Here is a 22284-nt window from a genome sequence, read left to right on the forward strand (position 1 = left end):
GGGGAGGCCTTACAAATAGCTGTGAAGAGAAGAGAAGCGAAAAGCAAAGGAGAAAAGGAAAGATGTAAGCATCTGAATGCAGAGTTCCAAAGAATAGCAAAAAGAGATAAGAAAGCCTTCCTCAGCGATCAATGCAAAGAAATAGAGGAAAACAACAGAATGGGAAAGACTAGAGATCTCTTCAAGAAAATTAGAGATACCAAGGGAACATTTCACGCAAAGATGGGCTCGATAAAGGACAGACATAGTATGGACCTAAAAGAAGCAGAAGATATTAAGAAGAGGTGGCAAGAACTGTACAAAAAATAAAGGTTGAACAAAGGGGTCTTCTTAATCTGGACTTTTCTAGTTGGGGTGGCTCTGACTATAAATCTACAAACCTTGCAGCAGGATGGGGGAGCCCCTCCCATGCCCAAGAGCTGCTACATTTTCTTTTGACTTTCTTCTATTTTGTGCATCATGTCCAGCTTCAGTTTCTTGAGGCTTTGTTGAAAGAAAGGAAACTTGTTGCCTGGGCACTTGGTTTTAATTTTCTGTCTTCTTTTTCTTAGGCATGTTGTAGAAAGCTCCCCTTGCCCAAGGAAATTCTATATATTTCCATAATTTTCCTTCTCTTTCTCTCTAAGAAACGCAAAGAAAATAAGTGTCAACAAAATTTTTGCATATATAAATTTTAACAGCCCATACATGTCAACTAATCTTTTACCCAAGAAAGAAAGGCTTATTTCAAGTGATTGAAAGTTGAAACACTTAGGTTTTCATTCATGTTGTGTAATGGAATCACTGTGTGGACATTCTACCTTATGATTAAGACCATTTCTCAAATCCACTAAGTCTAATGTGTGCCTACTGTGTGCAAGGGTAAACCCCTGTTTCCTAGGAATGGATCTTCCACCAGAGAGGGTAAGGCAGATGTTCAACCAACCACAGCACAAGGTGAACCAGATGCCTTAAGAGGGGTGCAAAATACTAAGACAGCTCAAATATATGCTACTGCTAAGTCACTTCAGTCGTGTCCGACTCTGCGTGACCCCATAGACGGCAGCCCACCAGGCTCCCATCCCTGGGATCCTCCAGGCAAGAACTCTGGAGTGGGTTGCCATTTCCTTCTCCAGTGCATGAAAGTGAAAAGTGAAAGTGAAGTCGCTTAGTCATGTCCCACTCTTAGCGACCCCATGGACTGCAGCCTACCAGGCTCCTCTGTCCATGGGATTTTCCGGGCAAGAGTACTGGAGTGGGGTGCCATTGCCTTCTCCGACTCAAATATATAGTTTGGAATAAATAAAAATTGTACAGAAGAGTCCCCTCATGGACAAAGGCATGGCAATCCACTCTGGAATGGACATTTTGGCTAACCCAATAGAACAGACCTTTAAAGAAATGTAGGGATTCAGTTAACAGAGAAGGCAGAAAGGACATTTCAGGAGAAGTTGTTTTGTTGCTGTTGTTTACTTTCTAAGTCATGCCTGACTCTTTGTGACCCACCAGGCTCCTCTCTCCATGGAATTTCCCAGGCAAGAATACCGTAGTGGGTTGCCATTCCCTTTTCCAAGGGATCTTCCAGACCAAGGGATTGAACCTGTGTCTCCTGCATTGGCAGGCAGTTTCTTTACCACTGAGCCACCAGGGAAGAGGCAGAAGCAAATGTCTCTGCGTGTATCCTGCACCACAAGTAGGAGGAGAGGGAAGTGGCACTTGGCCTTCCACATGGATTGCAGGAAGTATGTAAGGATGCCAGGCAGTTTGGCAGACTCCTGGCACCAGTATCCTGCTCCTAGTCCTCCACCCAAGTGAGACAGCGTTCATCAATCACGGCCGACACCTTTTCAACTGACCTCAGGAGTGCCTCATGAGATGAGATCAATTTGCCATCCCTGGTGCAGGGATAAGTGAGGTAGAGCCTTGAATACCTTGTTGACTAGTTAGTGGTTAATTGGATAGGCAATAGGGAGCCATTAAAGTCTTGTAAGCAGGGGAGTGACATGGTGGGAAATGAGAGCTGTAGTTCAGGATAATGAACTTGGCAATGCTTTCTGGGATGGATTAGAATAGTTCTAAGAACGAAGGCCAGCTATTTGGAAGATATAGTTTAGGTGAGCGATAATGTCTGGAACTGGAGTGATATGGTAGCCAAAGATAGGAAGGGCAGATATCACAGAGTTAGAATTGAAAGCACCTGGCAAGTCTGCTAGGCTGTGGAAAGTGAAGGGCAGAAGTGAGAGAGGGGAGTCATAGCCAACTCTCCAGGTTCCCGGAAATGACCTTGGAATAAGAAAAACATGGAGTCATCATGGTAGGGGGAGCCTGTGATTAAAAAGGAGGTAGGGGAGTTCTGGTGAGTTTGGTGAGGGCACGAGAAGTCTGCAAAGAATGGTTTTTAGGCTTCTCTCTTCTACAAAGCACAGATTTTTCTAAGCCATTGTCTCAACTCAGTAGTGCAAAGTAAAATAACCATTTTTAAGCAAATAGTACTGCCCTTTCTCAATGAACAGAGTCTAAGGAAGGCTGCCATCTTTCCAAATATTTGGAAAATTGTAAAGCCTTAATTAGTAATCAGGGAAGGGACATGAGGGAAGGAAAGAAATATAATCTTAATCACTGCTTCCCCAATCCAAGTGATTTACACTTTAGCAACAATGATTGACAGTCAAGGAATGTATCTAACTCACTTTTATTTTTCCCTTGAGGAAAGCACTTGCGTTCCCAATTGTTTTAAATTGCAGAAGCAGTAATTGTTTTAGGAAGGCAGGAGAAGCGGCTTTTGGGAGCTGCAATTTACCGCTGAGGGGAATATGGACTCTATCTTTAACTAAGGTCACTAGGGCCATATTCAGGACAGTTTTTCCTGGGTAAACAAATACCAGTTTAGTCAAAGGAGAATAGCAAAGGAACCAATTAAAGGCCCAAGGGAATAAATTTCACCTAAAATGTTAATAAGCTGCTGCTGGTAGCTAAAATGAGCCATAGATATTTTTTAAGCTGCTTGCATCCCAAATAGAATCATTGGTGAAATTTAATAGGAAAAGTTTTTTTTTCTCCCAAATATTTGAAAATATTTGAGGCCATGGATGTATTTTGACATACTTACTGTCCCAGAGGAACTTGTTCATTACACTATGCACTTTGATATATATATTTGATATATTTACTTAGAAAAGTCAAATGTGACAAGCTGGGTCAAGTGCATCAAGAACTTTATTAACAGGCTAACACTAACCTGTTATAAAAGGTGTGAATGCTGCTCTGGAAATCTGTGCTTTGATGTATGGGGAAACCCACACATCTGATTTGGGGGGCAGGGAGGAGACAATCATGGCATTGTTTGTAGGCGCCAACAGACAGCCAAAAGCCAGGGTTCCTTGCAGAGACTGGATTAAGGTATCAAAACTGTTCACATCTCATTTACATCACTCCGAAGAGTGGACCACAGGTTTTGCTGATTAACACCCAGACCATGGCAAATAGCATTGTGTATCTGAAATCAGACCAAGATCAGTAACGGTAACACAAACCATGTGTGAAGTTGGGCATATGGCGGTTCCTCTTAGGCTATTATCTAACTAGGTTTTTTTCTTCTTATTTTTGAAAAGTCTTTTTTTCCAAACCAGGAAGTTAGCAAAAAGCAAAATGTTCCCTGATTCCCTCCCCACCCCACCCCCTAAATACACATATTTATGTCACCTTCTGGTATATAACAATATTTTTTGTTGTCAAAATTTGCAAATCTTCTGAAAGAAAGGTGGGGGTATGTGTTAAAAATGTAAAACTGATTTCATCATTGTCTCCGCAGGCAATAGGAAATGGTGGATTGAGTATTCAGACAAGAAAATCAAGCTACTACCACCTGAATATTTTCCACTCATCCAATTTTCACTGTTCCTTCATACTGGAGTTTGGGATCAAAGTAACACTGCTGTAGTCCTTTGCCACCCTTGGGTTTCATTCAGCACCTACTATGTGCTGGGGAGTTTCAGTGAAAGCTGGGCGTGCAGAATGATGCCTACAATGATGTGACTTATTAAAAGCTGTTAATTATCTGAATTTTATCATCCAGATGTTATTAACGCCTCTCTAGTATATCTTTTATGGATGAGACTGTACATTTAATAGCAGTAGTACCATGGGAATTGACAATTAGCAGCTACGCATGAACTAGATGCAGTGTGGCATATTTCATCCAGCTTAGATAGTCATCGACCAAACAGGCCAAAGTTTTCTCCAGTAGAAATTGCCCTGCCAAGTGGTTTCTGGACCCTTCTCCGAGAAAACTGCGAAGGAGCTGAAAGCGACCTTTTCCAACCACACCAGAAATTGGCTCTCCGTGGCAATTCTAAACTCACACAGTTACATCAAAGCGATACGGGAAACCCACTGGGCGTCCCATCCCAAAGTAAGAAGTGCCACACCCTCAGTTCCCCCAGCGCAGGTCGAAGTCCTTTTCAGTATCTCCTCAGTCCTGGGCTGGGCTGGCGGGGAGCTACCTGCGGGTCCCCAACGTGGATAACCGGATTTGTCTCTTCCCAGGCTGGCTGCTGATGGGGACGAGTTCTGCTCCCGAGAGAGCCCCAGAAGTAGGTACAGAATCAATCTCACGAATCTTAATTGCTGTCCCTGGGCCGAGGGAAGGGGAGGATTGGGGCACGGGAGGCTCTCCCTTCCTCCTCCACTCTTTTCCCCACCTCCCAAAATTGGCAGCCAGTCCGCGGCTCTCGGTCTGGGGTCTGGAGGGTGGGGAATGTGGGTGTGGGGGCCGGCTGGAGAGGCTCTCGCTAGCGCTGCCTGTGGCCAGACCCGCCTCCCATCCCCTCTCGGGCGCACACTCACGTCCACCCAGACACACTCCGCGCGCTCCCTTGCGCTCTCGCTCGCCCGCCCGCCGCCGCCTGCTCTCTCCCTTTTGCTCTCCCCGGTCTCCTTCTCCCTTTTTTTTTTTTTTTTTTTTTTTGGTACCATAGAGTTGCTCTGAAAACAGAAGATAGAGGGAGTCTCGGAGCTCGCCATCTCCAGCGATCTCTACATTGGGAAAAAACATGGAGTCAGCTCCGGCAGCCCCCGACCCCGCCGCCAGCGAGCCGGGCAGCAGCGGCTCGGACGCGGCCGCCGGCTCCAGGGAGACCCCGCTGAACCAGGAATCCGCCCGCAAGAGCGAGCCGCCCGCCCCGGTGCGCAGACAGAGCTATTCCAGCACCAGCAGAGGTAGGAGGCTGTGAGAGGGGCTGAGGAGGGGGCGGCGGGAGCCCCGGCGCGGAGCGGGGGGCGGCCGGGAGCGGGCGCCCGGGGCGCGGGGTCGGGGGCCGCGCGCTAGCTGGCCGCGGCGCCCGGAGCTCGGAGCACCCCCTTCCCCTCCCCCCTCCGCCCCCCAGAAATGTTGCAAACTTTTGCAGCCCGTTCTCGGGTTGCGGGAGGAGAGGGGGGCGGGGGAGGCGGCAGGAGGGTTGACAGCCGGCGGGCTCACCCCCCTGGCTTTGATTTTTTTCTGCAAAGAGAGGAAGAAAGCCGCGTTGCTCAAATTAAATACTCTCCCCCAAAATACGGAGGACCGGAGAGTGGGGGCCCGGGAAAGAAACTTTTAAAGCGGCAGTGTCCTTTTAAGAAGGGGGGGGAAAATCCTTTTGATGGCCATCCTCCTCCCCTTTTACCTTTTCTCCTCTTGACAGTTTCGGCCCGGGCAGCCTGAGACATGGTGGGTTTTCGACCCCCCGCAGAGGTGAAAGGGGTGTTAGAAGTGAGAGATAAGGGCAGCCCCCCCTCCCCCGGGGTGGAAAGGGAGCGCTTCTGGACTTGGGGCGGGGGAGCGACGTGGGTACCTTCCCTGGAGCACAGTCGTGGATTTGGGATTTGGAAATAGGGCTGGGGGAAGCGGGGTGCTGGCGCGTGAGGTGCTCGCCAAGTTGTCTGGCGGGCGCCGCGAGGGGAGGTGCGCAAGTTTGCAGACCCGGGGTTCGCAGCCCAGCGCCCAGGCTGGCGGGGGGCGTGTGCGCGTCAGCGCGCCCGGGGCGGCGGCGGCGGTCCTGTGGGGCGCTCCACGCGCATTCGGAGTGAGCGTCTGCAAAAGCAAACAAGCAGAAAAAGAAAGATCGCAAGGCACCCAAACTTATTTCAGCCCTGGGAAATCCTTCCCTCGCCAAGCGTTTCTGCAAGAACCTGGGAATGGTCAGTGCGAGTTGAATGCTTGTTGGATAGTGCGATCGATGCCCCCCACCCCGGGCAATGTTTTACACACTTCATTTGTAGGATCTGTGTGCGTGTGTCTGTTTGGGGGGGGGGGGGCGGCTCCATGACCCCTCCTTGCTTTTTTTCTAATTAAAGTGGAGTGTTGGGAAAAGCTTACCCTCTTTCCTCTTTTTTAAAGGTATGGGAACCTGGTGTGGGGTTTTTCTTGGGGGGGGCGGTTATTTGAAAACGCCCAGAGTTTATAAAGAACAGGAGGAAGCTACGGCTTTAATTACTGTTGTAAATAATGTATAAATCACGCCTGTCACTCCGGAGGAAGCCAGCTCGCACGAGCCGCCCAGGGCTGGGGGACAGAGATCTCCAGCCCCGGCTTGGGCACTGGCCCAGCGGACCCCCTCCTCTTGCCACTCAGCTTCAGGCAGAGATGGGGAGAGCTGGAAGAGGCAAGTGGGGGCCCCAGAGCCCCTCCTTTCCTCTCAATGTTAGAGTTGGAGGTAGGAATATGGCTGATCATGTGCTGGCTGTTTTACAGTATTCCCCCCCCCCCAACCCCACCTTAGCCACACCCCCTGTCCAGGCGCTTTCCCATTCACGGAATTCGAGTACAGTAAAAGCCATCAGGATGACACATGCGAAAAACATTTAATTAAAGGCGATTTCGGAAGAGCGAACACATCAAACCGCTGTTTAAGGGAGAGGGAGGGGGCAGCGAGGGTCGGGAGTATAGGAAGGGGGATGGGGCCGGGGGCCGGGACCTGCCGCTAGCCGGGTGAGTTTGTGTGTAGAGAGCTTTTGGCTGCGAAGAGTATATTTAGACCTGAGACGGTGGATTTGGAATGCGAGCGGGTTATGTAACAGGGTTAATCAGAAACACTGGAGAAAATCCCCTTCATGTGTTTCTGAGGCTTTTTTTTTTTTTTGGAAGAAGGGACCATAGTATGTAGGAAGCCGCACTAATTTATGGTTTGTGCTGCCACCCCCTCTGTCTTAGCCATCCCCCTCCCGTGTGTTATTAGCATCTTCAGGTGTCATTCTTGCCAGAAGGTGTTCTTGCAAGAGATCAGGGTGGCAGGCTGCAGAACCGACTAGCAAATCCGTAACTTGCTGTTCTTGCAAATTATATAACCGATGGGGCTTTCTCGGTACCACCAGCCCTGGCGGCTCAGCAACAAGGGAAGAGGGACAAAGTGCAGATAGGATGCATCTTGTGCAACTGACCTGCTGACCCACATCCCCTTGCCCCCTAGTGGGCCACCCCCCAGTCCCTCTTCTTTGAACCCACCTCTTGTCCATCCCTCCGGAGAGTTAATGGGGGGAGGGAGAGGAGGTAAGGCCCAAACACTCAACTCACATCCTGCACGCAGGCACTCGGTTATATAACAGTCTGAATGGAAAAGGAAGGTCAGAGATGGAGGCATCCTTTAGCTAACACAGCAGTAGTAATAGCTTCCAGAAATTATGTGCATTTGCAGACTTTAACCTCAGATGTACTGTCTGCTCCTCGGGGGTACCAATCTTTGTGCATGTGAGCTAGGGAGAAAAAGAGGGAATGTGTAAGTATGCTCAGTAGATGAGAGTGATTTGAAAATGGGAAATGTTTGGGTTTTCAGATGATGTAATGGAATTGGCAGAATATGCAAGTCGGCTCCCAGAGTGTAAGCAGCAAGAAAATTGGAGCTGGCATCCAGTATTAATGTTGCATAAATTACAATATCGGAAAGAAATTAACCTACACACTAGGTGATTACGCCTTTTTAATACTTAAAGCATACAGGCACACAACGCAAAAGGAAAAGCAAACACCGTCACCTTAAAATCAGCATTTTCAACCTCAAGGAGGGTTGAGTGGAGACCTTGGCCTTGGGTGAAGAGAGCCGCTTTCTGATCTGGGGGATGCTTTCCTGGGAGGTAGCAGGGTTAGCTTCCAGGCAGCCAGTGTTTGCAGTCTGCAGAGATTGTGGTCAGGATTCTCATGACATTGAGGTGACCTCATGAGACATTACCTAGGTAGACTTGAAGCTATTGCTGGATTCCAAACTCCTGGGAATCCACGGGTGAATGGACCATGCACCGTTAGTGCCTGCACTTCCAAAATCAAATATGTGACTTTATAATCTGAAAGACGGCCTCCCTTTCTTTTTACAACGGGGCAGGGTATGTTAGCATTTTCAGCAGAACTGTTTTGTTTTCAGGGTGTTTTTAATGATGGCTATTGTTGTTCAGCCCATCTTCTCAGCCCAGTGAAAGGGAAGAAAGGCAGGAGACAACATGGGAAGTAAAAATGAAGCGGAAGAACCACAGCGAATCTTTAATTTAACAAGGCTTTCAGGGGCTTCAGGGAGCCCTGAGCATTGTGACATAACTGTTGTTAAAAACCCTCTTCCAGAATCTCATTAGTATATGCATGCCAGAAACTTACACATTCTACCTCCCTAAAGTTATCGTCAGGGGGCTGTGTGCCACACCGTTGGTCTGGAACACCGGTGCTGCAGGTGGATGGCTGATAGGGCAGGCTGACCTAAGGGGAAAATCAAAGCCAAAAGATGGGATTAGCACCGAAAAGCTCAGTTGGGTTGAGATCGAACCCCCTGGAAGCTGAGCTTAGATTGACTTAAAATCAGTTAACAAGTTTAGTTGTAGCCCTGAGGACTTCTAGACCCACAGGAATCTTTGCCTCTCAAAGTACTTCTCCACAATTCACCACTTCAGTCTTGGCTGATTCACTTTCTGGTCGGTGCTCTTGCCTGGCAATTTCGAGCGTTTTCTAGAGATTGATTCTCAGATGAGCTTTTCTTACGTGGACCTGGCTCTCCCCAGTGAACAAATGATGCCCTGTAGTTTGAAAGAGCTACTGGCTGGGATAAAATTCTGTGCCAGGGGGATGGAATAATTATTTTTTAAACTAAGGGACTTTCATTTTCCAGTAAATTGCTCATAAAAACATTTATAATTATACCCTTTAAAAATGTAATAGAATAATTTTAGAAAATGCATTTGAGGATGATTATGAAAACCTTTTCTGTTGCTTCCCCCTTCTTTCTTAAAAAGAATTGAATTATTAATCCAGAAGTCAAATCCTGAGTGGCTAAAAACATTTACAGCAGACATTTTTTTAAAAATATTAGTCACCTGCTGGAATTTTCCAAAATCTTCTGGTGTTAAGAGGAGCCCTTGGCTTTAGAAAACATCTCTGTTTCTGAAACTGAAATATGGAGGTTGCAGGGATGGACCCCCCTCACCAAGAGACATGATGCTTGTGTTTTCAAGTCAGTAGAGCTGGGGGTTACAGTGCATACTGCTGTTTCTACACCAGACTCCTAAGAGGGATGTAGGGAGGTATAGGATTGTTAATTGCAATAGATAGTGCCTCCGGATGCAGATATTCAGAAGGTCTTTGGTGACAGCTGAATCATTTTTGAAAGCAAACTGACTCCTATCCAGAGCTAGCCTTTGGACTGTGAATCAGGCAAGCCCAGGTGTTCTCCATGAGCCATACTGTCTGTCACTTCTGAGTTAAGATGCACAGTTTTCTCCTGATTCTCCCATTTTTACCTTGAGGAAGTTCTGGTGTGATGTCGGATGTTGGGTGTTGCTTAGAACCCTGTTGATGGAGTGTGGTCCATTATAGCATGTACCACTTTTTCTGAAGGTGCTCTCCCCAACCCCCACTATTTTTCCAGTCTCCTTCTAAGCTCATCTATGTATTTCTGTCTGTGGAAGCAAAATACTTAACTACATTTCAGGTATCTGGGGAGAGAGTTGTAATGTGATTGCCCCACGTGCAAAAATTTTTATAGAAAATGTCACTGTTCTCAAATGTCATGTCCTCTTTGTCTTGTACAAGCCAGTGTGCAGAGACTCTGAGGTAGACAGCATCCTTCCTCCTGGAGGGGACCCCTGACCCATTCATCCCAGATTAGAGATAGGTTCCTGTAGAGCAAGAACAGTCTGCTTTGAAAGGCTTTCAGGTGCCAGAGCGAACACCAACCTAGAATGTACAGTACCTTTCTGAAAATGACGACTGTCTTCCTTGCTGAGAATTTAAGAACAACCTCCTCTCTGCTTCTCTCTGTCTCCCCAAGATGTTCTCCCTTCCATCATTTAAAATAAAATGTTTTTTTAAAATGAAGATTTGTTTTATTTTTCCCTTGGTATCTCATTCAGAAGGGCAAGTGTTGGTTTGAAATGAGCTGTTAAAATGTTCACCCATCTTATTAAGCTGTATGTTAAGAAAAATACAATTGAATCCTTGTGAATTAATGCTTGCCCAGAACTCTCCAGATAATGAGTGTTCAAGCATTGATTAAGATACAATAAACCATGATTTTTCTATAAGAGTACCAAAGCATCACTGATGAATTTGTTTTTCTGGCACAGTGAGCAGAAGCACTTTTTGCCTTTTCCTTATCAAATGTGTTTGAAAGTGTGCTGGTCCCCTTTCCTGCCCTGGGAAGAACACTGGGGATGTAATTGAATCTTTCTTAGAGATTTGGGGATCCTTAGGGTACCACAGGGTCACTGTTCTGAGGATGAGTTCTGATTGTACATTGTAGAACTGTAAATGGAGACGGTGTTAGAGATTGGGCTAAATCTGTCCTGATTGTAGCTTGGAAATGGTTGGTGGTTTTTTTTTTGTTTGTTTTTTTTTTTTTGGTTAAATTCTCAATATCTGTCTGTTTTGTCATTTGCCTCCCTTGTTCTCTGAGTTGCAAGTGGCAGAATAGAAATTCATGTCAGTTAGTTGATTCTGGTTAGTTAAGGTTTTTACTTTAAAATTTCAATCCAAGTCTAGACGCTAATTCTTTCTCTAGAAAATGTAAACTCATTCTCAAAAATTTAGCAAAGCTATTGTATTTACAAATAAGTTATGTGCTGTATTTCCATAACATTATGCAGTTTTTTCCCTGTGTAATGGTACACAGAAATATCAACTAATTTTGCTTCTTCCTTATATGTATTGAAAGGGTTTCATCAACCCTGAAAGTTAGGAAGTTCTAGAGTTAGAAGGAAGACTTTTAAGAATGTCAATAAAGAGCATATAGATTTCCCCAGAGGAAGCTCTCTATCCAAGCTTAGGCCTTTGTTCACTGGACCAGTGTGGTACTGCATCATCAAGGGCTGCCTTTCTCAGGGCCCTCCCAGCTGACTTAATGGTTGTCTGTAGTTATCTTGTGATATCTTTGATATTCTACTGTTGAAAAATCAGCTTGGGAGTCTTGGGGTTCTTTTGTGACGGCCTTGTTGTTGTTATTACTTTGCCTTTGGAGTAAAGACACCAAGGAGGTTGTCTCAAGAAATGGGTAGAAAAGTGGAGTGAGGCATAATGAAGTATAAATGTACCATAGCCCGTGGGTTAGGCAGGCTCTGTTCCAGGTCTGGCTCTTATGTGCGTGCTAATGTTAAAAGGAATTATAGGTAGCAATTCCCTTGTGTTGGTGGAAGAACATATTTTTTTCCTAACATACGTTTCTAGCCTCCACTGACACATCATTATTACAAACCGTCTCATCACATTCTGTGCTGTGGCACATTGGCAGTGGTGTGGCCCTGCAGTCTCCTGGTGGTTGTCTTGTCCACAGAAAGCGGCCTCCGAGGCACTGTCTGTAGGGCCCACAACAATGGCGAGGACAGGTTTCACACAGTCTGAGGAGTGCTGGAGGCCTCCAGGCCCTCCCAGGCAGTTGCTACACCCATGCTGCTTTCCCTGGAGCTCAGAGGAATAATCAAGGTGTAGAGGTTTTATAATGACCAGCCTCCAGTCATCTCTAACAGCCTGATTGGGCATTGGAGTTTTGATCATCAGTGATCGTGAATTTTTTTAAAACAGTTAGGAAGTGCCTGCATCTGTGAACAGACCGTGATAGATGAGGTTCTTCCTGGGCACCAGGAAGGGTACCGCCCAGTGCAGGATTCTCACGCCTGTGAAAGAGGCAGCGCGCTGTTAAAAATACCTAGCTTACTTCGGGGGAGGATTTGGCTGAATACTGATGAAGTTTATGAAATATGAATGTTGTGAAGTTGCTGTACGTAAGTGGTAGGCGTGTGTGAAAGAAGTAAGAAGCAATAAAAGGGTGTATAAATGACACCCTGAAACTTGATGGACTTATGTACGTGACAAGAATGGTGATGTTTGGTTCTGTGCCTAATGGGGGAGAATAAACTGGCTTAAAATCTGTATGTCAAACTCAATGTGGGACTAAAAATTAATACATATAGAGTCATTTGACTTATAAGCGAAGAGTGCTACTGAGGAGAATCAGGCAGGTTGCAAAGAATAGAGGGGAAATGGAATGGGGGAGAAACAGGAGGGACCAACACTTGAATTTATAATAAAGTATGGTAATCACTGTTTTAAATAATCCAGACTATTAACAACTAGGTAGAGAATTGCTGCTAGGTAGAGAATTCATTATAGCCCAACAAAAAGGTATCGCTGCGAATTTTAGGTTGTGCGCGAGAAATCCTCTTGATCCCCAAAGCATCAATGCATGTACCGAGAAGCAGAACTGCACACATTGTAATTTTTTCTGTCTTATCCTGATTAATTGACAGCCGACTGTATGCCTCTTTCCTGAAGGTGACTTTACAATCTCCAGACACAGACATTTCTCTCAGAAGTGGAGTGAAGGAAGAACCACATACTAAAGTGTGTTTCACTGGGTGAAGTATTTGGGAGGAGGGAAGATAAGAGTGGTGGAACAGGGGAAGGGGGTCGTGCATACAGAGATTAAGGATGCTGCCTTTTGGGGGCTGGGGAGTGGGGGCTGCGAACCAAGGAAGGGAATCTCTAGAGGGAAGGAGACTTACGTGCAAAAGAGAATGAAATTAGCATTGACTCTGTAATGGCTGGGAACGTGCCTTTCTAATTTTAAATTATCTTTAACAAGGACGATGAACAGAGGAAAAGTTGACACTTTGAGAAGTTATGATGAACTTGTCGAGAATGCCAATTGACAAAGGCAGGTAAGGGAATACTTGAAGCAACAGAACAAGAACAGGTCTGAAGGGCAGGCCGATGTGCTTCCGAGTGTGTTAAGGGAATTGGCGGGCATGTTTATTGACTCTTCTAATTAGTTTTAAAGAAACCTGAAGAAATGGACAGAGACGGAGAAGAGACACCCTGATGGGATGCCGCCATTCCAGGAGCAAAGAGACCTGTATCATCCCTTATGATCGATGCCAATCATGGGGAGGAGTGACTGCTTAAAAGTTAATGGATTTCTGAGAGTCAAATCAGAGAAGAAACAAGGGTATATTTCACAAGTTTAAAAACTTTTCAATAAACTGCATTGCTTTTCATTTTCACTGTACAATCATAAAGCCAGTGAATGATGGTAAGAAGGCCACAGTGACAATACAGCATGTACTCCCAGGAAAGTTTGCATGACAAGGATAATATATCTGAAAGGACAGGGCACCTGGAAGGGTGAACTGCCCATAACTCTCAATTGTGCAGGTAATGAAGCAGGGGGAAAGCACGGCAAATGAAATACTTTGATCATCAAAGACGATGCTTCTTTCAGTGATCATATTGGTTGACTGATGCTGACAAGGGTGAAATTGCTGGAATTGTATTTTACCGTTTCTGGCACTCATGACCCACTTTGGATAAGCACGTTTCTTTGGATAAGCACAGAAAGCACGTTTCTTTGAATAAGCACAGAAAGTGCCTCAAGATTGGTGAGCTGCTAAACTTTCTCAAGACTCCCAGGAGATTCAGTATAACAAATGGGGTTCCCCTGAGAGGACTCTAGAAAATTCTAAAGCTTGATTTCTAATCTTGAGCGTGAGGGTACATGTTCACATATATGTAGGGCTCACTCATGAGACTGCCATTGGTCATGTTTTATTAGACTAAAACCTGTTAGAGCCAGCAGGGGTCTTATGAATCATCTCATCTACCCTCTCTCCCCTTTTAAACTGGCTTTCACAGAGGTCAGAATATGCCTGAGGCCCCATTCCTAGTAGGTAACAAGGCTGTGACTAGAACACAGATCTTCTTCCTCCCTAACTATGTTCCTTCCACTTGTATGCTGTGTCAAGATGCTCAGAAGTTCCAGTAAGTTCCTTTCCACCAGGAGATGCCCCCCTCCAAGGCTATTACAATAGGTATGCGTTAACCAAGCCTTAGGTGGAGATGCCCTTGAAGGTCAGCACACTTTGTCTTGGCTGCGCATCAAGAGCAGAACATTCTCAGTATTATTATTTTTTAATCCCATCGGGCATTTTTATTATTGTTTAAAAATTAGCTAATGAGCTTGTGGCTCTGCCAGTAAAGCCATTCGGGGGCATAGTGAAAATTGTGTTTGCATCTCCTGCTCTGATTTAATAGAAAGTAAAATAAGGGACATAGAGTAGGGCGTTCTGTTCTTGGAGCCTTTAAGCTGTCTGGAGCTGGAGGCAGCCAGCCCTAGCTGTGCAGTGGGGGAGGGCGTCTCTCAGCAGCTGTCATTGTTCCTCAAGGCAGAGGGTTTGGGCCCTTTATGGGGATGCTCCCGAGCAAGTCTGCAAATGGGATACTATGTAGTCAGTAAAACTCATGTTGTAGGGGAAGATGCTTGGAATCTTGTGCTTGGTGAAAAGTCACAGCTTTCATAGTAGTGTGCATGGAATGGGATCATTTTTATAAAAACTGTGTGTGTGTGTGTGTGTTAGCATGGGCCCAAATGTACATAAATGATGAAATGATAAAGTGGTCATCTCTGGATAGTGGGGTTATCTATGAGTTTCTCTTTTTCTCTGCCCTTCTCTATTTTCTGAGTTTCTTGCATTAATGTGTGTATTATTTTTGTAACTGGAAAAAAAATAAATCTAATTTTTTTTCAAAAAGATTGTGTGTTCTGAAACTGATGCTACTTTGAGGGAACTGATTCTGAACTTTTAGTATGTTGCAGAGAATTTCATGATGTTTCAGAATGAAGCAAGTTTTCTGGCCCAAAGCGCAGCACCTTTGATGGTTGTATTTAGCCAGGAAAACAAAGGTCATTCAGCTTGGATATGAAAACAAGTGTCCTCATATTGGAATTTCTTGTCCCTCTAGTGCAGTGTCCTTCATGTGTTTATTATGAGAAAAACACAATATATTGAAAGCAAGTACACAGATATATCACACACATCAATAAACTTTGCATATAAATTATCCATTACCTGCAATGCTCTGTTATTTTTCCTCTATTATTTAAAGACAAAATACAAGTCTTTAGCCACCAGATTGGTTTCACCATCTATATGGGTGGCTCCATGAAGTTGAAATCCCATGTCCTTGGCATGAGGCTGAAGCAGCCTTTCTGTGGGCCATGGCCTGACTGGGAGGAAAGAAGGGAGGGAAGGAAGGAGGGAGGGAGGTTTTTCCATAGTCACTGATGTGGGACTCCAAGTGTTACTTTAGTATAATTTTAAGGAAGAGTTGAGGGAGGGAAAATAAGTTAAATATTGTTATTTTTAATCATTCAGCATCTTTATGCCCTTTTAGAACATTCTCATTAATATCCTGTTTCATTTAGACACGCATCTGTCTAGTCTGGTTCAGCATATAGATTCTGGAATCCCTTTGCTTCCAGTTTGTCATCACTGTGTACAGGCACGAGGGTGGTATTCTTTCAATCAACAAAAGTTTACTGAGCACCTTCTCTGTGCCAGGCACTGTGCTAAGTAAGCTCTGGGGAGAAAGCAATAGACAAGGGAACTCAGAATCCCTGCATGGCTTGATCTTAAGTTCGCCTCCTGACATCTTGGTGTAGCCCTTTGTCTGGGTTGCCTTTAACCAAAGGCTTCTAAGGTTTCTCTTCCACATCTGTCTTGACCTCAGCCTCTTTTACCTCTCTCTATTCCTGGAAACCCACTCCAGTGTTCTTGCCTGGAGAATCCCAGGGACAGGGGAGCCTGGTGGGCTGTCGTCTCTGGGATCACACAGAGTCGGACACGACTGAAGTGACTTAGCAGCAGTAGCAGCAGCATTCCTAGTATGGGCTGGGGCTAAAGAATCTGTCAGCATTGCAGGAGAGCCAGGTTTGATCCCTGGGTTGGGAAGATCCACTGGAGATCAGATCAGATCAGTTGCTCAGTCGTGTCCGACTCTTTGCGACCCCATGAATCACAGCACGCCAGGCCTCCCTGTCCATCACCAGTGCCCGGAGTTCACTGACACTCACATCCATTGAGTCAGTGATGCCATCCAGGCATCTCATCCTCTGTCGTCCCCTTCTCCTCCTGCCCCCAATCCCTCCCAGCATCAGAGTCTTTTCCAATGAGTCAACTTTTCGCATGAGGTGGCCGAAGTACTGGAGTTTCAGCTTTAGCATCATTCCTTCCAAAGAAATCCCAGGGCTGATCTCCTTCAGAATGGACTGGTTGGATCTCCTTGCAGTCCAAGGGACTCTCAAGAGTCTTCTCCAACACCACAGTTCAAAAGCATCAATCCTTCGGCGCTCAGCCTCCTTCACAGTCCAACTCTCACATCCATACATGACCACAGGAAAAACCATAGCCTTGACTAGACGAACTTTTGTTGACAAAGTAATGTCTCTGCTTTTGAATATGCTATCTAGGTTGGTCATAACTTTCCTTCCAAGGAGTAAGCGTCTTTTAAATTTCATGGCTGCAGTCACCATCTGTAGTGATTTTGGAGCCCAGAAAAATAAAGTCTGACACTGTTTCCACTGTTTCCCCATCTATTTCCCATGAAGTGGTGGGACCAGATGCCATGATCTTCGTTTTCTGAATGTTGAGCTTTAAGCCAACTTTTTCACTCCACTTTCACTTTCATCAAGAGGCTTTTGAGTTCCTCTTCACTTTCTGCCATAAGGGTGGTGTCATCTGCATATCTGAGGTTATTGATATTTCTCCCGGCAATCTTGATTCCAGTTTGTGTTTCTTCCAGTCCAGCGTTTCTCATGATGTACTCTGCATATAAGTTAAATAAACAGGGTGACAATATACAGCCTTGACGAACTCCTTTTCCTATTTGGAACCAGTCTGTTGTTCCATGTCCAGTTCTAGTTGTTGCTTCCTGACCTGCATGCACATTTCTCAAGAGGCAGATCAGGTGGTCTGGTATTCCCATCTCTTGAAGAATTTTCCACAGTTTATTGTGATCCACACAGTCAAAGGCTTTGGCATAGTCAATAAAGCAGAAATAGATGTTTTTCTGGAACTCTCTTGCTTTTTCCATGATCCAGCGGATGTTGGCAATTTGATCTCTGGTTCTTCTGCCGTTTCTAAAACCAGCTTGAACCTCAGGAAGTTCACGGTTCACATATTGCTGAAGCCTGGCTTGGAGAAATTTGAGCATTACTTTACTAGCGTGTGAGATGAGTGCAATTGTGCGGTAGTTTGAGCATTCTTTGGCATTGCCTTTTTTTGGGATTGGAATGAAATCTGACCTTTTCCAGTCCTGTGGCCACTGCAGAGTTTTCCAAATTTGCTGGCATATTGAGTGCAGTACTTTCACAGCATCATCTTTCAGGATTTGGAATAGCTCAACTGGAATTCCATCACCTCCACTAGCTTTGTTCATAGTGATGCTTTCTAAGGCCCACTTGACTTCACATTCCAGGATGTCTGGCTCTAGGTGAGTGATCACACCATCGTGATTATCTGGGTCGTGAAGATCTTTTTTTGTACAGTTCTTCTGTGTGTTCTTGCCATCTCTTCTTAATATCTTCTGCTTCTGTTAGGTCCATAGCATTTCTGTCCTTTATTGAGCTCATCTTTGCATGAAATGTTCCTATGGTATCTCTGATTTTCTTGAAGAGATCCCTAGTCTTTCCCATTCTATTGTTTTCCTCTGTTTCTTTGTATTGATCGCTGAAGAAGGCTTTCTTATCTCTTTTTGCTATTCTTTGGAACTCTGCATTCAGATGTTTATATCTTTCCTTTTCTCCTTTTCTTTTTGCTTCTCTTCTTTTCACAGCTATTTGTAAGGCCTCCCCAGACAGCCATTTTGGTTTTTTGCATTTCTTTTCCATGGGGATGGTCTTGATCCCTGTCTCCTGTACAATGTCACGAACCTCATTCCATAGTTCATCAGGCACTCTATCTATCAGATCTAGGCCCTTAAATCTATTTCTCACTTCCACTGTAGAATCATAATTGATTTAGGTCATACCTGAATGGTCTGGTGGTTTTCCCTACTTTCTTCAATTTAAGTCTGAATTTGGCAATAATTAGTTCATGATCTGAGCCACAGTCAGCTCTTGGTCTTGTTTTTGCTGACTGTATAGAGGTTCTCCATCTTTGGCTGCAAAGAATATAATCAATCTGATTTCGGTGTTGACCATCTGGTGATGTCCATGTATAGAGTCTTCTCTTGTGTTGTTGGAAGAGGGTGTTTGTTATGACCAGTGCATTTTCTTGGCAAAACTCTAATAGTCTTTGCCCTGCTTCATTCTGTATTCCAAGGCCAAATTTGCCTGTTACTCCAGGCGTTTCTTGACTTCCTACTTTTGCATGCCAGTCCCCTATAATGAAAAGGACATCTTTTTTGGGTGTTAGTTCTAAAAGGTCTTGTAGGTCTTCATAGAACCGTTCAACTTCAGCTTCTACAGCGTTACTGGTTGGGGCATAGACTTGGATTACTGTGATATTGAATGGTTTGCCTTGGAAACGAACAGAGATCATTCTGTCGTTTTTGAGATTGCATCCAAGTACTGCATTTCGGACTCTTTTGTTGACCATGATGGCTACTCCATTTCTTCTAAGGGATTCCTGCCCACAGTAGTATATATAATGGTCATCTGAGTTAAATTCACTCATCCCAGTCCATTTTAGTTCGCTGATTTCTAGAATGTCGACATTCACTCTTGCCATCTCCTGTTTGACTACTTCCAATTTGCCTTGATTCATGGACCTGACATTCCAGATTCCTATGCAATATTGCTCTTTACAGCATCGGACCTTGCTTCTATCACCAGTCACATCCACAGCTGGGTATTGTTTTTGCTTTGGCTCCATCCCTTCATTCTTTCTGGAGTTATTTCTCCACTGATCTCCAGTAGCATATTGGGCACCTACTGACCTGGGGAGCTTCTCTTTCAGTATCCTATCATTTTGCCTTTTCATATTGTTCATGGGGTTCTCAAGGCAAGAATACTGAAGTGGTTTGCCATTCCCTTCTCCAGTGGACCACATTCTGTCAAATTCCCTGGAGAAGGGAATGGCAACCCATTCCAGTTTTTTTGCCTGGAGAATCTCATGGACAGAGGAGCCCGGTGGACTACATTCCATGGGGTTGCAAAGAGGCAGACACAACTGAGGAACTAACACTTTCACTTTCTTTTTTCACTAGTACAGGCCCTCCTCCTCCTCTTCCTCCTCTTCCCCATCTGAGTTCCCACTTTTGGTCCAATCTCCTTGCTTCCTGAGATCCTACAGTCATTCTAGCTCCTGATAAGACTGAAGCTCTCCCTCTTGTAGTTCTCTTTTACAATGTTCAGACACATAGATGACCTTGGTCAATCAACATGTCACTTATTCCTTTCCAGGTTTCTTTACATTGTCTTCTAGTATTATTTCCTGGGCAAGAGTCAGGTCCTCCCAAGAAGATGAGCTCCGTGGTGTATTCCTTCACATCTGCTCAATGCCTTGCAAAAAGTAGGTGCTCATTAATTGTACAGATTGTCTCCCACATTGCCCTGGAGAGCTCTTTGTCATCTCAGAATATTCAGGTCTGCACTTCCCAGCTCTGTAATCACAGCTTCTACTTGCTCCTGCCTCCAGCTGGGTCTCGGGTTTGGACCCAGCCACCCTAGTTTGTCCCACTTCTGTCTCTCTTGGGTCCACCAATCCTGCCCTCTGTTGTGGAAGGCCCGGGCCTGCTCCAGTCTTGAGCAACTCAGACCATGATGAACAGCTTACATGGTTGTTACAAGCCTGCTGGGAGTGGGGCCCAGGTGTGCTAAGTGTGTGACCTTTGGTAAGTTCATTCACCACTCAGTCTTTTCCTTATGTCACCTGAAAACTGGGGATGCTAATGATGCCGGCTTCCCAAGGTGCTTGAGAAGCTCACCTGTGAGGATGCCCATACAGCTTCTGGCGTGATGCCTGGCACACATCCAGTGTCACTCTGGTGACGGTGGTGATGGTGGAGCACATCCAGAAGCAGGGCCCCTGCGCCTACGTCTCCCCATCTCCTCAGGTCTGCAGCCCCTTTTGCTTCCTGTTTCTGATTGGTTGCTCTGTGAAATTAATGAGTTCTAGGACATCAAGGGCCTTTCATTTAACAACCAGTTCTCTTTCCTGGACTGGATCCTATGCCAGTCCCTCAGTTCATCTGCCATAGGCTAGATCCTGCCAAGTTCAGACGAATCACTTAAGTTCAAGCCCATCAGCCACTTGTTGGGTTTCCCAGAGGTTATACGCCATACCTGCAACTGAACAAGAGGAGAGTCCCACTTCTGCCTGCTCCCCTCCCCTTTGTCCTCCCTATTCCCGTAGTACTGCTGGCTGCCCCCTCCAACCATCGAGGCTGGGGGAGCACCCTCCACCCCACTGTGCTTGGTGTTCTCTCATGTCTCATTTCTCAGCACCCCATCTTTGCCTGCCCTCCCTTCCCCCGTAGTCACTTTCTCCTCCCTGCCAAAAAATCACATTGGAGAAGCCTGTCTGCAAGGATTCCATTCAACTTGCTCTACATTAATGCTCCACTATGGTGACCCACTGCTGAGTCTTTCACTTGTAATGTAATCTAATAATTTACATGCACTTTGCAAGCGATACTCCTCTAGACTCACAACCTGCTTGAAATCACTCTGCTGTTACAGTATTTGAGCTGATGAGAGAGCAGCATGAGAAGAGTGGAAAATAAATGTTAGCACAAGATGAGGGTGTGCGTTGATGGTTTTATAATATCCTTTCTTAAAAATCAATTAAGCTTGCTAAGGGTCTTTGATTGATTTTTGGCTTGTAATTGGACTAGGCTAGGTCAAAGTGTGGTGGGGTAGAAGCGTAGGATGCTGTGAAAATGTTTTCATTTTGATATACTACATGACTTTTACAGAATTAATTGGCACAGTGATTAGGTTGTTTTATTTCTTCACTCAAACATGTTGGAAGCTGATTCTAATGTGCAGTAGTAATGAAAATAGAGTAATGCTGTAATAATAGTGCTGTTGTAAAGTGAATTACACCATTAAGCATCTATTTTGTCTAATCTGTATTGTGATGGTGTGGGTGATACACACATACAGACTTAGAGTAGCTGGTCTTTAAGAAGCAGACTAGCAGAGAAGCCCCAATCCTATAATACTGAACAGTCAGGGAATGAAAATAAACCGTTGTTCAGTGAAATAGTAAGTTTTTATATCTTCAAATATACACATATTTTCATACACATATACACACACAGGCATATACATATTGTACCAGTCAGGCAGATCAAAAAGAAAACGCGTGATTAGCATTAAAGTGCTTGCTTGTGTTGCCTTTTTAACAACTTGGTTGGTTTGCCTGGGGACAGGTATCAGTTATGGCTGACCAAGTCAATTATAGTATCAAGGGTAGCGTTTGAAAACAAGACTTCGTGTATTCGTTTCAGCCTTTTCATCCTTATTATCATGTCTGAGAGCCTCTATTAAGGGACATGTCTCAAGTTGGGGAAAAAGCATTAAGGACCCAGAACTGCGGTCATTTTATTCTGTCATTCTTCTCCCAAGAAGGAACACTGGCCAAACAGCTTCTGCCACAGCAGAAAGATAAAGACATATTTTTATGCCTTAAGTCATAAGCTAACCCTTGAGCAGAAATAGGATGTGTGAAGGCAGCCTCAGATATGGCTGCTCCCAGTGGGGCATGTGAATTACTCTTCACTTTGGTTCCAGGGACTTTAGCCCTGAACCTGCAGGAGGATTGGCATCACCTGGGAAGTTTGGCAGTAAATGAACATGGATTTCCAACCATGTCCAGGGAGGTCCTGAAGACTTACTTGGTTCATCTCCGGACTCGGTTTCTGACTCCATGACCACCTCTCCATGTTTCGTGCAGAGGCCATCTGGAAGGGATTTTGATGGTGCTCTGCATTTCTCACCTGCCCTCACTCCATTGTTGTGCATCGATAGCATTGTCAGTCAGCACCCCCACCTGGTGATCTGAAACCCCAGAAACCCCTCATCCGAA

General features: G+C 45.2%; 1 protein-coding gene across 3 annotated transcripts in view; it reads left to right on the forward strand.

Moving 5' to 3' along the window:
• The first annotated feature begins 3274 nt into the window (after positions 1 to 3274).
• Positions 3275 to 22284, forward strand: part of RORA (RAR related orphan receptor A) — an 816521-nt gene continuing 797511 nt past the window's right edge. Inside the window, exons 1-4 of one of the 3 annotated variants that reach the window (XM_055537759.1) lie at positions 3275 to 3378; positions 3791 to 4390; positions 4525 to 4575; positions 4956 to 5196. In XM_055537759.1, coding sequence (XP_055393734.1) covers positions 5031 to 5196 — 166 coding nt within the window. In that variant the 5' untranslated portion in view covers positions 3275 to 3378; positions 3791 to 4390; positions 4525 to 4575; positions 4956 to 5030. The remainder of the gene's footprint in view (positions 3379 to 3790; positions 4391 to 4524; positions 4576 to 4955; positions 5197 to 22284) is intronic. The other 2 variants (XM_055537758.1, XM_055537763.1) reach the window with 2 other exon arrangements.

Source organism: Bubalus kerabau, chromosome 10 (genome assembly GCF_029407905.1).
Source record: "Bubalus kerabau isolate K-KA32 ecotype Philippines breed swamp buffalo chromosome 10, PCC_UOA_SB_1v2, whole genome shotgun sequence".
NCBI lineage: Eukaryota > Metazoa > Chordata > Mammalia > Artiodactyla > Bovidae > Bubalus > Bubalus kerabau.